Source organism: Ochotona curzoniae, unplaced genomic scaffold (genome assembly GCF_017591425.1).
Source record: "Ochotona curzoniae isolate NIBS_2020 unplaced genomic scaffold, NIBS_Ocur_1.0 scaffold_4701, whole genome shotgun sequence".
Taxonomy (NCBI): domain Eukaryota; kingdom Metazoa; phylum Chordata; class Mammalia; order Lagomorpha; family Ochotonidae; genus Ochotona; species Ochotona curzoniae.
Genome location: NW_024467122.1, coordinates 16,132,157 through 16,147,140, shown reverse-complemented (window position 1 = coordinate 16,147,140; position 14,984 = coordinate 16,132,157). Strand labels below are relative to the sequence as shown.

At 38.4% G+C, this 14,984-nt stretch overlaps 1 protein-coding gene across 8 annotated transcripts in view; it reads left to right on the top strand.

Annotated features, from left to right (window-relative positions):
- KTN1 (kinectin 1) overlaps nt 1-14,984 on the top strand; it is an 86,712-nt gene that overhangs the window by 31,866 nt on the left and 39,862 nt on the right. For 7 of the 8 annotated variants that reach the window (XM_040969934.1, XM_040969930.1, XM_040969929.1 and 4 more), the window contains exons 6-15: nt 1,205-1,321; nt 3,725-3,865; nt 5,631-5,737; nt 6,580-6,712; nt 8,428-8,515; nt 11,539-11,705; nt 12,075-12,143; nt 13,451-13,488; nt 14,188-14,278; nt 14,624-14,692. In XM_040969934.1, coding sequence (XP_040825868.1) covers nt 1,205-1,321; nt 3,725-3,865; nt 5,631-5,737; nt 6,580-6,712; nt 8,428-8,515; nt 11,539-11,705; nt 12,075-12,143; nt 13,451-13,488; nt 14,188-14,278; nt 14,624-14,692 — 1,020 coding nt within the window. The remainder of the gene's footprint in view (nt 1-1,204; nt 1,322-3,724; nt 3,866-5,630; nt 5,738-6,579; nt 6,713-8,427; nt 8,516-11,538; nt 11,706-12,074; nt 12,144-13,450; nt 13,489-14,187; nt 14,279-14,623; nt 14,693-14,984) is intronic. The other variant, XM_040969932.1, reaches the window with a different exon arrangement.

Below are 14,984 nucleotides of genomic sequence, written 5' to 3'. Positions count from 1 at the left end.
GGGATGCTGAGGAGGGAAGGAAGGGAAATGCTAGGAGTTGTGAAGACACGGAGTCCAGGGGCTAGGGAGGGATGGGCAGAAAGGTCACTTGTGCTCTTGTGTAAAGGGGACAAAGTAGAGAAGAATGGAAAAAGTGGGTTTAACTCAGCAATGGAAGAAACAACCAATACAGTTGAGAAACGGGCAAAGCACTTAAGCAGCTTTTCAGAAGGAGACATACAGGTGGCCAACAAATACATGGAAAAATGCTCAGCATCACCAGCTGTTAGGGAAATGCAGATCAAATCCACAGTGAGGTATCACCTCACTCCTGTTGGAGTGGCCAAAATCCAAAACACAGAGTAATAAATGCGGACAAGAATGTGGAGAACAGGGAACATGTACATACTGTTCACGTGCATGAAAATTAGTGAAGTTACTGTGGAAAACGGTTTGGAGATGTTTTTTCGGAACCGGAAAGTCTTGCTTTATGATTCAGTAAGTCCACTAATGGGTGTATACCGAAAGGACAATGAATCAAGGAGATCTCTATACCACCATGTTTATAGTAGCACTCTTCATAGTAGACAAAATTTGGAATCAACGCAAGTGTTCATCGTCAGATAAATGGATGAAGAGAAAATGTGGTGTATATACACAATGGACTATCAGTCAGCTATAATAAAGAATGGGATTGTACCATTTGCAGCAAAATGAACTCAACTGGAGTGAACTTATTCCGTGGAGTGAAATAAGCCAGACCCCTGAAGACAAACACTGCATGTTGTTAAATTTGGGAGATAAAATTTTAAAATAAAATAAAAACAATCAAAAACAAGGGAGAGGAAATGTCTGTGTATCAGTATCACTGCAGATATAGTTTTGTAAAGCTTTGCCTGAACTTCACAGCTTTGCTCTTTCTTGGAGGTGACGGCAACTGCTGCCTTGATGAAAGTTTCCATTTGTTTGATAGTTTGTCTTTTCGCCTCCTAGGACAAAAATAGGGGAAATCATGGTGTTGACTCTGGATTTAGAATTTCAAGTTCTGTAATTCTTTGTAAAACTGTTTCTCGATTGATACTTTCAGAATATATTTTGCCAAACAGAATAAATAATGTTATAGTATTTCATTATCATTTTATTGGCCCACAACTTGATGTCAGATACTGCATTTGGTTTCATTAGCTCTTGCTCACAAATTCTACAATTCCTTTTTAAATTGCAGTCCAGTAAGGGCGAACTGACTGCACTTGTACATCAGCTTCAGGAAAAGGACAAGTTACTGGTGGCTGTGAAGGAGGATGCTGCCGCCACCAAGGATCGGTGTAAACAGTTGGCACAGGTGAGGACCTTGCTGCTCCAGACACCTGCTGATCGGGCTGTGAAGCATCTTGGAAATTGTCCACAATTCCTGATTTATTCACCTGAATAGGAAGTTTGTGCTGTACAAAAACACTTTCGGAATTTTGGGAGGGAAGGGATGTGCTTCATTCTGTCACGATATTCTATCCCATCATGGAGTTATGAATTCAGGATAACAGTACTTATAGATATCCTACTTTCAAAATAGCAGAGGCATTCTGTTCAGATGTGTGGGAGTTTAATTGGCTCTGACCTAGATCTGTTCTCTGGCAGTACTTGGTGGGATCTTGTTTAAATCTTCATTATAGGATAAAAGTGAGCCTTGTGCACTGATACTTTACACAGAGGTCCTTGTGATGTCTGTTTGCTATTTTCAATCAAGTTTTTCTAAGAAGTTTTGGTCTGAGAAGATTTTAAAGTTTTTTTGTGTTTCTTTGGAGATTTATCTGAAAGGCTTATTTTGGGAGAGAGAGTTCTTCCATTTGCTGGTTCATTCCTGAAATGGTAGTAATGCCCAGTGCCTGGTTGGACTGAAGCCAGGAGCCAAGAGTTTCTTTGGGTTTCCCAGGTGAGTGCAGGTACCAGGGACCTGGGCCGTCTCCTGCTGCCTTTTTCAGTGCATTTGCAGGGAGCTGGATCACAGGTAGAATAGTAGGGACTCAAACCAGCACTCACAGTTTTTGTTTTTAAAGACATTTTGTGTCTGTGATACAAATGTGATCATGTTCTTCTTGAACTGCCTGTTTCTCCTTTTTGGAGGTTAGAAATAGTAAAGGAACTTTCTGATTCATTCACTTAGCTGGTAATGACTTCAGAGAGTGACTTTATTTGAAGGTAAATGATTTCTGTGATTTTGAAGCTAAATAAAGTCATTGGAATTACCTGATTAGATTAAGATCAGAGCTGCTAATGAAAGTAAGTGTCCCTTACAATTATGTAACTCTTACTTTTTGTCTGCAGTTAAAAAATTAGGAGTAGGTGAATATGAGGTAGGGGTGAAGCTGTTGCTGGGGTGAACGCATCCCGCATGATCGTGGCTTATAGGCATCCCCACTGCTCTGCTTCCAGTCCAGCTTCCTGCTAACGCATCCTGTCAGGTAGCAGAAGATGGCTCAAGTATGTAGACCTCTGCCACCTGCTCAGGAGAGCTGCATGGAGCTCCAGACCTCCGGCTCCAGCCTTCTCCAGCACTGACTCTTGCAGGCTTTTGAGGAGTGAACCTTTGGGCGGATGAGCTCTTGCGCTTTTTTGCATAACCATTCTCTCTGTGATTCTGCCTGAGATGAGAAAAATAAACTCCCTCCCCCCTAAAAAAAAGGAAATAGATGAACTGTTTTCTTTGAGGTAACTCTTTTCTTAAAATGTGTATTCTTATATCAATGTAAAGATGTATTAATATGGCCATATAAATGTCTAAATTAACACAGATAGCCATAAGTTACTAAAAGTTTTAAGTTTTCTTAAACATTTTCTTAGAGTGGAGACATGGACTAACTGTCACTGCAAATCATTTTAAAGCTGCTTGGTTTTTATGTACAGTGATGATGAGTGTTTCAGGAGTTTGCAGTGCTTGGGAAGATGGTAAAACTTTTCTTTTTGGTTTTGACTAACCCTTATTGCAAGCTTTTATTCCGCCATAGACTGGTCCCAGTCTTTTCCTCTGGGAAAATTACTTCTGTTTTGCCTTTCTTGACCTTTTTCCAAGACCTTTTCTTTACCTTAGAAAGGACTGACTCTGAGAGTAATAGAAAATTAGATGGTGTGCTTTAAAGTGTTCTTTCTTTCTTTTTTTTAAGATTTATTTATTTTTATTACAAAGTCAGATATACAGAGAGGAGGAGAGTCAGAAAGGAAGATCTTCCATCCGATAATTCATTCCCCAAGGGAGCAAAACGGCTGGAGCTTAGCTGATCTGAAGCCAGGATCCAGGAACCTCTTCCGGGTCTCCCATGTTGGTGCAGGGTCCCAAGGCTTTGGGCCATCCTCGACTGCTTTCCCAGGCCACTGGCAGGGAGCTGGAAGGGAAGTGGAGCTGCCGGAATTAGAACCGGTGCCCATATGGGATCCCAGCACGTTCAAGGCGAGGACTTTAGCCGCTAGGCCACCACGCTGGGCCCGGTGCTAATTTTGTTATAATCCAGTTAGAATGCAGATGTATTCTAAGTACGTGGCATGTAACTCTTAAACCAGGTAGTACATTTGAAATAATAGGGAACAGAATGATACAGTGGCTCTGAATGGAACTGGTTTGAGGAGCTGGTGATATGTGTAGATTTTTTAACCTTTGGCTTTTTAGGTATGCACTTAATGGTTCTGCATTTATGATCATTTTATTGATATTAAAATGTTCTTATTGTTATTATTTTCTGATTTGCTCTCCCAGGAGATAATGACAGAGAAAGAACGAAGCAATGTGGTTATTGCAAGGATGAAAGATCGGATTGGAACATTGGAAAAGGAACATAACGTGTTTCAAAACAAAATGCGTGTCAGTTATCAGGAGGCTCAACAGATGCAGATAAAGGTATAGTTTCATTTTCAATTAGGAAACTTTTAAGTGCCTTGTATGTACAAGACCCTGTGCTCTGCCATTAACATCTAATGACAAATGAACTCTTTTCCCTCAGTACGCTGCTTTTTGTGGGTAAGGATAAGCTGGGGAGGCTGGAAGCAGTAACCCAAGTAGACCATGACAGTTAAGTGCAGTGTTGGATACTTGGGAGCAGTGTGGGGTTGGAGGGCGGTTATGTAGAACCTCTTGAAACAGTTAGGTGTGGTTAAGCAAGGTAGTTAAAAACTAGGCACTGTGTGTAGAAGTTATTTGGTGGCTCAGTGTGGTGGGTACCTGAAGAATGTACTTTAGGCGTTTCTGCTGTAGGTTGTGCAGTGTCAACAGTTTGTGAGAAATGCTGTGAGAGAGGTGGTGGTTGGGGGCTGGCATTGTGACATAGCGGGTAAAGCGACTGCCTGTGATGCTGGCATCCCATATGGATCCAAGTATGAGTCCGGCCATTTCACTTCTCTCCAGCTCCCTGCTAATGCTCCTGGAAAAGCCGTGGAAGATGGCCCAAGAGCTTGTGCCTCTGCACTTGTAGGAGACCCTGATGAAGCTTTAGGCTCCTGGCTTCAGCCTTGCTGGGCTCTGGTTATTGTGGCCATTTGGGGAATGAACCCATGGATAGAAAATAGCTCTTGATTTCTCTCCATTTCTCCCTCTCTCTTTGTAACTCTGCTTTTCAGATAAATAAATAACTCTTTAAAAAATGTAATATTTGGGAATCAGGACTGGCACTGAGAACAGATCTGGAGAAAGAAATAAGGGATCCTTCTTAAAGGGTTTTAGGTGCTGAAGACTGGAGCCAGACGAGAAATTTAAGTAACCCAGCCGTGTGATTATATTAGTGTTTTAAGTTATTACTATGAGAACATTGTGGAGAGTGGAATAAGGCAAAGGAAGGTGGAAAGGAAGGTTTTGTAGGAGTTTAAGTCATAGAATAAGGCCCTAGAATCCTGTGTGGTCAGTGAGGGGATGAGTTTAAGTATGACATGAGAAATAAACAGAGCTTGATGTGGGAGGAGAGAGGTGTCAGCGAAGCAGGTCCTCAGGGGTTTGGGCTAAGGGACTGCCTGTCTGTACTCACTGATCTGTCTTCCATCACTTTTTCGGGAGCTTCAGTTCTTACTGTCCTGTGAATCCAGGTACGACTGGATCAGCGAATTTGTATTTTTTTGTTGGTGTTGTTTTGAAGATGATGACTTAGATGTGCTTGCCAAGTGAGTGTATATGCTCTCCTTAATTGGGCTTTCTGGACTCGTGTTTTATTGAAATGATTATTCATCTGTTAGTATATGCTTCAATTGCAAGGTCTGCCATTACCTCCAATTTAATACTAGTCAGAACTCAGGCTTGTCTGTGATTCGGGTTGTTTTTATTTTCAGGTATGATGAGCTAGTTTGAATCCTTTGGCTTTGTTCTCTCTTGCACAGTCTATAATTTGGTCTGAAATGTTAAAGAGACTATTTTTGATTATTCTTGATATCAGTGCTTAGATTGCTTCTTAGTTGGTTATTTCATTCATCTGTGCACCTAATTTTATGTTATGTACACTTTATATTTACTTTGCATTCATTGCTAAAAATATAATTCTTCAGGTTTGTTTTTAATTGGAAAAAGTGATTCAAAATTTCATTCTGATGGCGTTTTCACAGTCTTATCAAATGAGATTTTTAAAAGGTAGCTTTGTCCATGTTTTTTTTTTTTTTAAATCTCACGTGTGTAAAACAATTAGTTTCAGCAGGTTCGTGAACAGATGGAAGCCGAGATAGCTCACCTGAAGCAGGAGAATGGTATTCTGAGGGACGCCGTCAGCAACACTACGAACCAGCTGGAGAGCAAGTATGTTCCTGACTGCTCGATTTCTAACTGAGCGACGGGAGTTATTTTCTTAAATTCTCAAAGTGGTATTTGATAGTAATTGGCTGGTCTTGTTTCTTACAATTTGTTTCTAGAGTGATTTATTTTTCAAAAACAATTCTCCATGTGGAGAACTTCAGCTGTATAAAAATTCTGTGTATTTATATTTTATGTGAAAAATTACATGTTTACATAGATGTATTTATATATTATATTTAAACTTTTAAAAAAATACTAGCCCTACCAGTGGAACAGCATACAAATTTATGAGACAGAATTTACAAATTTTAAATCGTCTACCCCCTGCAGCAGTGGTTTTCCAGCTTCCTTATCCTGTAAAAGCACCTGGCGTGTTGGTTGAAAAAGCATGTTATGTCCTGTCTCTAGGCCAGTGTGCTCCAGTGGCCATGTGGAGGAGCCTGGGAACCTGCGTGTTAAGGCACATTCTCTGTGATAGTGGCGTGGTTAGTTCTGGAGCCGTGCTTAGCAGTCCCTGCGAGAGTCTACTTTGCTTATCCAGAGTCAGTACTCTGGTTTATTTTAATAGGTTTTCAGAAGACCCTTTGATGCACTGTTTATTCATGCGCATGAGTTTGTGGTCATCCATTCTTGCTATATATATATATATTTTTTTTTTTTTTAAAATATAATTTGTGTGAATGCTACATTTATTCAGGAATTAAACCCACTTTTCATTGCTAGTTGTTATTATGTTCTTTTTCACTTGACTGTCAATGGAATTACTAGCTCAGCAGAACCATTTTATTTGTTCCTTGTATGTGTTTCTAATACTGGGAAATTCCTAATCCAGTTACTGTTTTTAGGCAGTCTGCAGAACTAAATAAACTGCGCCAGGATTATGCGAGGTTGGTGAATGAGCTGACTGAGAAGACGGGAAAGCTCCAGCAAGAGGAAGTGCAGAAGAAGAATGCTGAGCAAGCGGTCACTCAGTTGAAGGTGATAGATCTTTACATGTATTTATTATTTCACGGATAATGAGCAAGCGGTCACTCAGTTGAAGGTGATAGATCTTTACATGTATTTATTATTTCACGGATAATGTTGACATGTAATTCAGTGACCTGCATGTGTAAGTGTGTAAGCTTGAGAAGCATAGTTTGTAGCTTAGTGGGGCTGAAAAATGCATACTCTGATGAAAGAATTGTGCATGCACTTGTATTTGAAGTTAAAGACTAGGTTTGAAATAAATTAGGGGCTGGTATTACAGCTCAGTGACACACCCTGCCACCTGTAATGGTGGCATTCTCTACTGGAGTGCTGGCCCGAGTCCTGGCTGCTCTGCTTCTGATCCAGTTTCCCGAAGCTCATGCTCCAGGAAGGCAGAGGAGGATGGCTCAAGTACTTGGACCCCTTTCACTCATGTGGGAGACCTGGATGAAGCTTTGAGCTTCTGGCTGTGTCCTGCACCAGCCTTGGCTGTTGTCGTCTTGGGGAGTGAATCAGCAAATGGAAGATATATCTCTGTCGCTCTCCCTTTCATATAAATAAATCTTTTTTTTTTTTTTAAATAAAATTACCTGATTGATCAGTGTAAGTAATAGAATTTCATCTTATAAAAAAATGTAAAATTACCTTTAACATCTATTTTATCATCTATAAGTGCAAAAAGTCTAATAAGTTAAGTCCAATAGAGTCTAATTTTTCTTTCACTGTTGGATAAGTAGCTTTTCTTTGCTTGTATAGAAGACCAGAGAATGTTCCAGTGGCTTGTGCTTGAGAGGTGATATACAAAAAATTACTTCACTGGGTCTTCAGCCAGCAAAGTGGTGTTTGGCTCAGTGAGATGCTGATACTGGAAGGAGAAATGTAGGGTTGCTTAGAGCAGCTGAGGGAGAAGCACGTTACTGTATCATTTTGCATGCACTCTGGACCATGTGCACATTGCATGAGATGATAGAAAATTATCCCTTCTTTTTATTGAGGAAAGAAATTGTGGAAAGCAAAGTTGAATTTGTGTAGGTTCAGTATAACCTCCCTGTGTTTGCCAATTGCAGAGTAGCACAGTTTTGAGGATTTTGAGAATTATTGAATGGAAAGTAGTGAACTTAACATTTCTTGGTGCTTTCTTGGTGTTTTCTGACAAACATTAAATGCCCTTTTGTTTCATGTTAACCCTGCTGGCAGGTTTGCTGCTGGTGTTTAAGGATGGAAGTAATTCTGTATGAATGTAGATAAGCAGATAATGAGTTTAAAGACTATGTTCGTAATTGGAGTGTTGTGCTTAAAATACATGTACCTCAAAATACAAATTTAGGGACTTGCTGAGGTTTAGTAATGAAGGCACTGTCTCATTTTTTAGAAACATATCAGCTGGAAGACCAGTGGAAAACAGGTCATAGCTAAGTGTATCAAATTTGTACACTGGAATAGCTAGCCATTTTGATCCAATTCTGAAAATACTGAGTGTGTGAACCAATCTCTAATCTGCATGTCTTGTATACTAGGAGGCATGATGACTGTGGCTGCTAAATAAGCCTTTGAAGCACATGCTATGTTAATTACGATAAAACATGGGAAGCTCATTGCACTAGGCAGTTATAAGACTCAACTAGCAGTAGAAGATTTTTCTTTTTAGATTTGAACCTTTGAGTTTATGCTACCTTGTCTTTCCCACCTTCCCCACCCTTCCCACCCTCCCTTTAAATATTAAGGTTCAACTACAAGAAGCTGAGAGAAGGTGGGAAGACGTTCAGAGCTACATCAGGAAGAGAACCGCAGAGCATGATGCTGCACAGCAAGGTAACATGTCAACGGGGTAGAGAACTGGGGTGGAGGTTCTTCTTCCTTTCCCTCTGTGAACAAAGTGCAGTTGGGTGTTTTGGTTATAGTGCAATAAAAGCGGATTTTACCCCAAAAATCTTTATTTTTTTGACATTTGTTAGCATTTTGTAATCAACCTGTTAGCTTTGGAGACTGAAGCAGTAGTTTGTATGGAACATAATAAAATGATAGGATCATCGATTGTGTGCTGTCTTTACGTAGTTATTCCCTTTGTTCCTTGATAGTTCTTTATTTTATTTTTCATTTCTAAGAAAAGACTCTATTTTATGTGATGAAGAGAAAAGTAGACTATTACCAGTCTTAGCATTTTACTTAAAACTGTGCCTGCTTAGTAAATACTAACTTACTACTGACTTGTGATTTCGTAGCTCCATGTGGGAGACTGTGGGGTTTGTATCGTTTACATTTATGTGTCTGGTGCTCTGTTTTTCCCTATGAAAGTGTGAGCTGGTAGAGTATAGTACCAGGTGAAAGGATAGACCATGCACAAGTTTGGCTTGTTAGACATCTTCCTCTGTCTCCCACCTCAGGAATAAACCTCTGATTGAAATAATTCAATGCATCCAAGATATTTGATGACCCATTTCTCTTTATGTAAATTTTAAATGAAGAACATTAGCTTATTTTTTTTAAAAAAATTGATATTTAAAAAAATGTTTTGCTTTAAAGCAATAGAGAATCTGTTTTTATTTGAAAGGCAGAGCTACAGAGAGAGAGAGAGAGAGAGAGAGAGAGAGAGAGAGAGAACACCTTCCATCTACTGGTTCACTCCCCCAGTGGTTGCAATGGCTAGAGCTGGGCTGATCTGAAGCCAAGAGCTTTTTTCCAGTCTCCCGCATGGGTACAGGGTTATAATGACTTGAGTCATCCTTCGCTGTCTTCCCAGGCCATAAACAGGGAGCTAGATTGGGATGCCTGTGCTGCAAGTGGAGGCTTAGCTTATGATACCTTCACAACAGCCCCTAGATTTAATATTTCACATTTCATCAATAAAGAATAAAGATTTTCCTGGAAAGATTACATTGATGAGCTATATATGACTATAGAGATGATATCTTCCTTTTACCAGAAGGAATTGCTCTAGAATTTTGCCTTTTGCTTTCAGTATTGTACTTTGTATTTCTAAACAAATGCAGTGTTCACACACGTAGGCATCCACCTTTGCTGCAGGAAATGAGGCCTTAACACACCATTTGTTCTACTCATTTCTTGGTTACACAGACTTACTCACTAAATCTTTGTTGTTTGTTTATATCATTATGATAGTAATTTATTGCTGAGCCAAGATAAACATAAGAACTGATTTTTTTCCTTAAAATGTTTTGTTGACATCTTTGTAGGGTACAGTGTGCTGTCTTGGTGTGTTTACACATTGGGTAGCAGTCGACTCCAGGATATTTAAGTTACTCACCATTCCTCACATTCGTGATTTGTTTGTGATGAGGTAGTTCATGGTGTTCCCTTTTAGTCACTGAGCTGCGCAGTGCAGTGCATTGCTTGTGCTCACACTGCGGGTAATAGGACACCAGAACTCGTTCCTCCTGTAGTCTGTGGCTTTGTGCCCATCGAGGAATCTCCTCCCTGTTCCTTGAACTAATGATTACTTCCTAGAGCTAATCTCTGATTTACTTTGCACCTGTTTGATCTTTTGTCTCACTGTGTATTATTTTACCTGTGGTTAAGACCTGCACACTGCCATATCCACCCACCCACCCATCTCAGCATAATAAACACAAGGTAGAGAGTCTGTCAGCTTTTCCTGGTGATCTCCCTCTCACAGGCTTCTGTTCTGCCCTAGCACGTGCTGCTTGTTAGCTTGATTTCTTGGCTGTCTCTTAAATTTTGTTTTTTGTTGCTCTGCCCTATTTGATTGGTCCTGTGTATTGCCATCTTTCTTGATTTTCTCATTCATTTAATAGAGCACATCTTCCTGTAACTTCGTGAGAGTGTGCCTTGAGGTACATTTGTTGAGTTGTATTTTGTGTGAATGAAAATGCTTTTATTCCTGCCTTCACACTTTTTGATTGGAAATAGAACTTTCAGTCTGTATTAATATCTTCAAAATTATTTGCAATGTTTAAAATTTTTTTAGTGTTAAATATTCTCATCTGAATTCTTGTCATCTGAATTTTATCACCATTTGTGTTTAAGTTTTAGGAGTTCTTTATTGGGTTGTATTGCTGTTAGTGTTTTGTTTAGAGAAAACAAGCACATTTTGAGAGACACACACACAGGTACACACACGTTTTCTCTTCTTTCCTGCATTGTCTTTCTGTCTTTGGTGTTGATCTCTCATACATCTTCTCTATTGCCCTCACCACTAACTCCCAGTTTTTAATTTGTTTTATAAGGCTATGAGGCTGTTCTTACAATAAATAGCTGATAACTTTTTGGAACACTTTCTCATTTTTTTCTGCCAAGTTAGTCATCATCACTATTTAGTTTGTGTTACTGTGTTTATGTCTTCAATTTGTTTTCTGATTGCATGAATATAATTTGTACTTGTTTCCTGCTTTCCTTCTTGTTTGGGCTCATTAAAGATAGAAAAATCACAACATTTTAGTTGGAAAATTTGTGTATCTTTAGATAATGGGATTTTTTTTAAGCATTTTTTAATGTTGTTGAGTATGAGATATTTCCAGGTAGCAGAACTTTAAGGAATTTGCAGAAATGTAAAGAGTGACTTTGTCAGAGCTCTTTTTGGGAAACAGAAGATAGTTTTTATGTACTATTTCATTTTAGTGTGTACTCTTCAGGTTTTTAATACATAATTATTGAATATATAGACAGTCTTAGATACTGAAAGAAGGCCATGCCTGGTTTCAAGATGCTTGCTCCCTAGGACAGGAAATGGATTAGTACAGTGTGGCAGGTGCTTTGATTAGAGTTTCTAGAGGAAACAATGTCTATCATAAAGATTCTTTAGGAGTAACTAGGAGTTAATTTATGACATTTTATGAAAAAGTAATACGTTTTTGCAGATTTGCAAAGTAAACTTGTGGCGAAGGAAAATGAAGTACAGAGTCTGCATAGCAAGCTTACAGATAACTTGGTTTCAAAACAACAATTGGAGCAAAGACTAATGCAGTTAATGGAGTCAGAGCAAAAAAGGGTGAACAAAGAAGAATCTCTCCAAATGCAAGTTCAGGTATTTCTTTCTCTTTCTTTAAAAAACCAAAACACATAGGTGGATTGAGCGTAGATAAGAGCATGGTGTGCCTCACCCTCACTCTGGAGTACTGATGGATGATTGCCTAATCTTTGAGCACTGTCCAGTATGCCTGCAGCTGTGCTCGTCCTTAGTTTATGCTCCTTGTATTAGATTAGGAAGGGCATAACATACCCTTAATTTCTAACTTAACAGTGGACCCTGAATACAATTCCTAGTTGTTGATAGTGATGCTTTTTGAATCTAAGCATGCCTCTTTGAAGATGAATAGATGTAACTCATTATGTTTATATACATTGAGATATTTATTAATAACATACTTTATGTTTTTGATTTAAAATCTTAAAGGATATTTTGGAGCAGAATGAGGCTTTGAAAGCTCAAATTCAACAATTCCATTCCCAGATTGCAGCTCAGGTAATGGTGCTTTCTTACTGCTTATCGTTCACAAGTATTTAAACAGCCATTTGTATGCTTGTGCAGTGTTGAAGTCTAGGTTAATAGTAGGGACACTAGTTAGTGAATTAGAAAGTGATGATGCTCTGGTAAAAAACACAGGCTTGGGGAGAACATGGAAGAAAGAAATTAAAATCCAGTCGACAGGTAAGGAAAGTGTTAGAGAGCTTTTACCATATGATGAACATTTGTCTGTGTCTTGTCATAAAACAGGGAGTTGGCCAAATGGTGTCTAGAACAGTAGTTTATGTACTAAAATATCCACTAAGTTAAAGCCTCGCAGTGTAACCATCCCGAGATTTTGCTTGCAAAAGGGTACAATTACCCTGTAGTAACTGGTGAACTTTCTGAAGTGTTCTACCTGTGTTGTAAGATGTGCTGTTCTTTGGCAACATTCATCTGTTATTTAGAATGTAAGTAACATTAAGAAAAGGGTGAAAACCTCCAAGAAGTACTTGTTTCCATTGTATGCGTACCATGAATTTAAATTTCAAAAATTTTAGCCATTGTTTGTAGCCCAAGTTTAGTTTAGTCAGTTTAGTCAGCCCAAGTTTAGTCAGCCCAAGTCTGACTTTGAAAGTTGAAGTTCGGACAAGTTCAGATTCTCAAAGCTTTGGGTCAGAAGCATCAGACAAGTTCAGATTCTCAAAGCTTTGGGTCAGAAGCATACCTTTTTTTTTTTTTTTTGTTTAAATTGAATTGTTTGTAGAAACTATAGGTGATGTACTAGGGGACAAAAGTGTGGGTGTGGAAAACGTGGGTGTATTATCAAGTTACCCTGGACCGAGGGCTTTAGTGATCTGTGGTGAGATAGCTTCAGAAAGCTCAGGAACCAACTAATGTAAGAATGCTATAAGTTGCTTTTGAAAATAAAAATGAAGATGTGCTTTACCAGGCTATTTAATGACCTTATTCATGAAGTAGATCATTCATTATTGAAAGTTGTTAGTTAAGAGTCAAGCTGCCCAGGGATCAAATGAAATGCTTTTGTGGCTATTTTTCCTATAAATTTGTTTCTTGTCATTTAAGTAGTTCCCAGGCCTATCAACTTCTGGTCTAAATGTCTTATAGCTAATTCCCTGATACTGGCTGTTGGTAGTCAGACATGCTTTCGGAATGGTAGCTCATCTTTGTTGAACACTCACAATGTGTCTCCTGACAACTTTGTAGACTAATTTGTCGTATTTTTTGAAGCTCTGTTATGATTATTATGCAAATTTTAAGCTTTCTCTCAAATGGTTGTGTGCTGACACTGTTTTCTCTCTTAGAACTCCGCTTCAGCTCTTGCAGAGGAATTACACAAAGTGTAAGCCTACCTTCCCACACTTCTCTTATAATCATATGGTCGCCACTAACTGCTCCTTGCGAGGTTTAGTGCTTACCACCAGCTTGATACTCTGTCCCATTTGGAAAACACTGTGAGCTAGATTTGGACCAACTTCTTTTCTTGCTTTTTTTTTTTTCCCCCTTTTAGTAAGTTGGTTCCTTACACGTTATATATTCTGTTACTGTGTATTCATTACGAGAAAAGGGAAGCTTTCTTTCATTGAGGTTGTTAGCAGTTGTAGAAGAGGTCATTGCATTTGAGTAGTGCTAGTAAATTCATTTTTGTATCTAGTAAGTAGTTGTAGTCTTTCTGGGTTTAACTACGTGGTTAGGTACCCAAAACAAGGTCCTATGGTTGTGTGTGTCTGGATGTCATGTATGGTTTTTTATAGATTACTAAAATTCAGACATTTGGAACCTGAAATCTGGTTTTGGTATTGCCAGCCTTCTGAACTTAAGTTAATGAACCTTTTTAACTTTGAATTTTAAAATAGAAGTATGTGTTTTAAGTAGTAGTATTAATGCTTTGTGTTTATTAGTAAGCTGAAAGGGATGATAGAAAGAAGCAACAGTTTTGTAAGGAGCTATTTAAGGATAGTGCTATTTAAGACTTTTAACCTTTTATTTGTGATTTGACTTTTGATGGTTATTGAATATACAAATATATTTCCTTTTAAAGGATTGCAGAAAAGGATAAGCAGATAAAACAGACTGAAGATTCTTTAGCAAATGAACATGATCATTTAGCAAGTAAAGAGGAGGAACTTAAGGTACGGTAATTTATATAAAAGCTCAGTAGCTTACAAGATGAAATTAAATTACGCATGTGTCTATTCTAGGTGAACACGTACATGTGAGACATGGAAAAAAAAAAGACCTTAGAACTAACTTGGAAGGTGTATCTGTTTGCTAAACTGTACCATTCTATAGATTACTAAGAAGGAAAAAAGGATTTCTTACATGATGTAATTCACAATAACTTGAGGAAAAGACTAATGAGAATTGATGGTTTCTCTTTCTGATTTGGGAAATTTATAATTTGAAGCTCTAAAGATGAATTACAGCTTTAAAGTTGGTTACATTAGTTTTAACATGGTATTCTTTTTTTCTTGTAGGATATACAGAATATGAATTTCTTACTAAAAGCTGAAGTACAGAAATTACAAGCCCTGGCAACTGAGCAGGTGGATGTTCATTGCTTTGAGCACTTACTTCAAAGTTCCCATTTATTCTTATTTTCATGGATAGTGTTATTTGATGCTGACGTAATGTTGGTTCAGAGAGCTGTCACTTCTGTGTTTACAGAGGAGTCTTAAAACTGTTCATGTGCTGAATTGTTTTTGCTTTTGCTGTTGAATCTGAAAAGGAGACATGCTTTATTGGGATAAGAATTGACTAGTGAGAAGTAAAAATCAGACAGCAAAACAGATTTTTTTATTCTTGTAAGTTATTCCAAATCTAAGAGAACAACTTTAA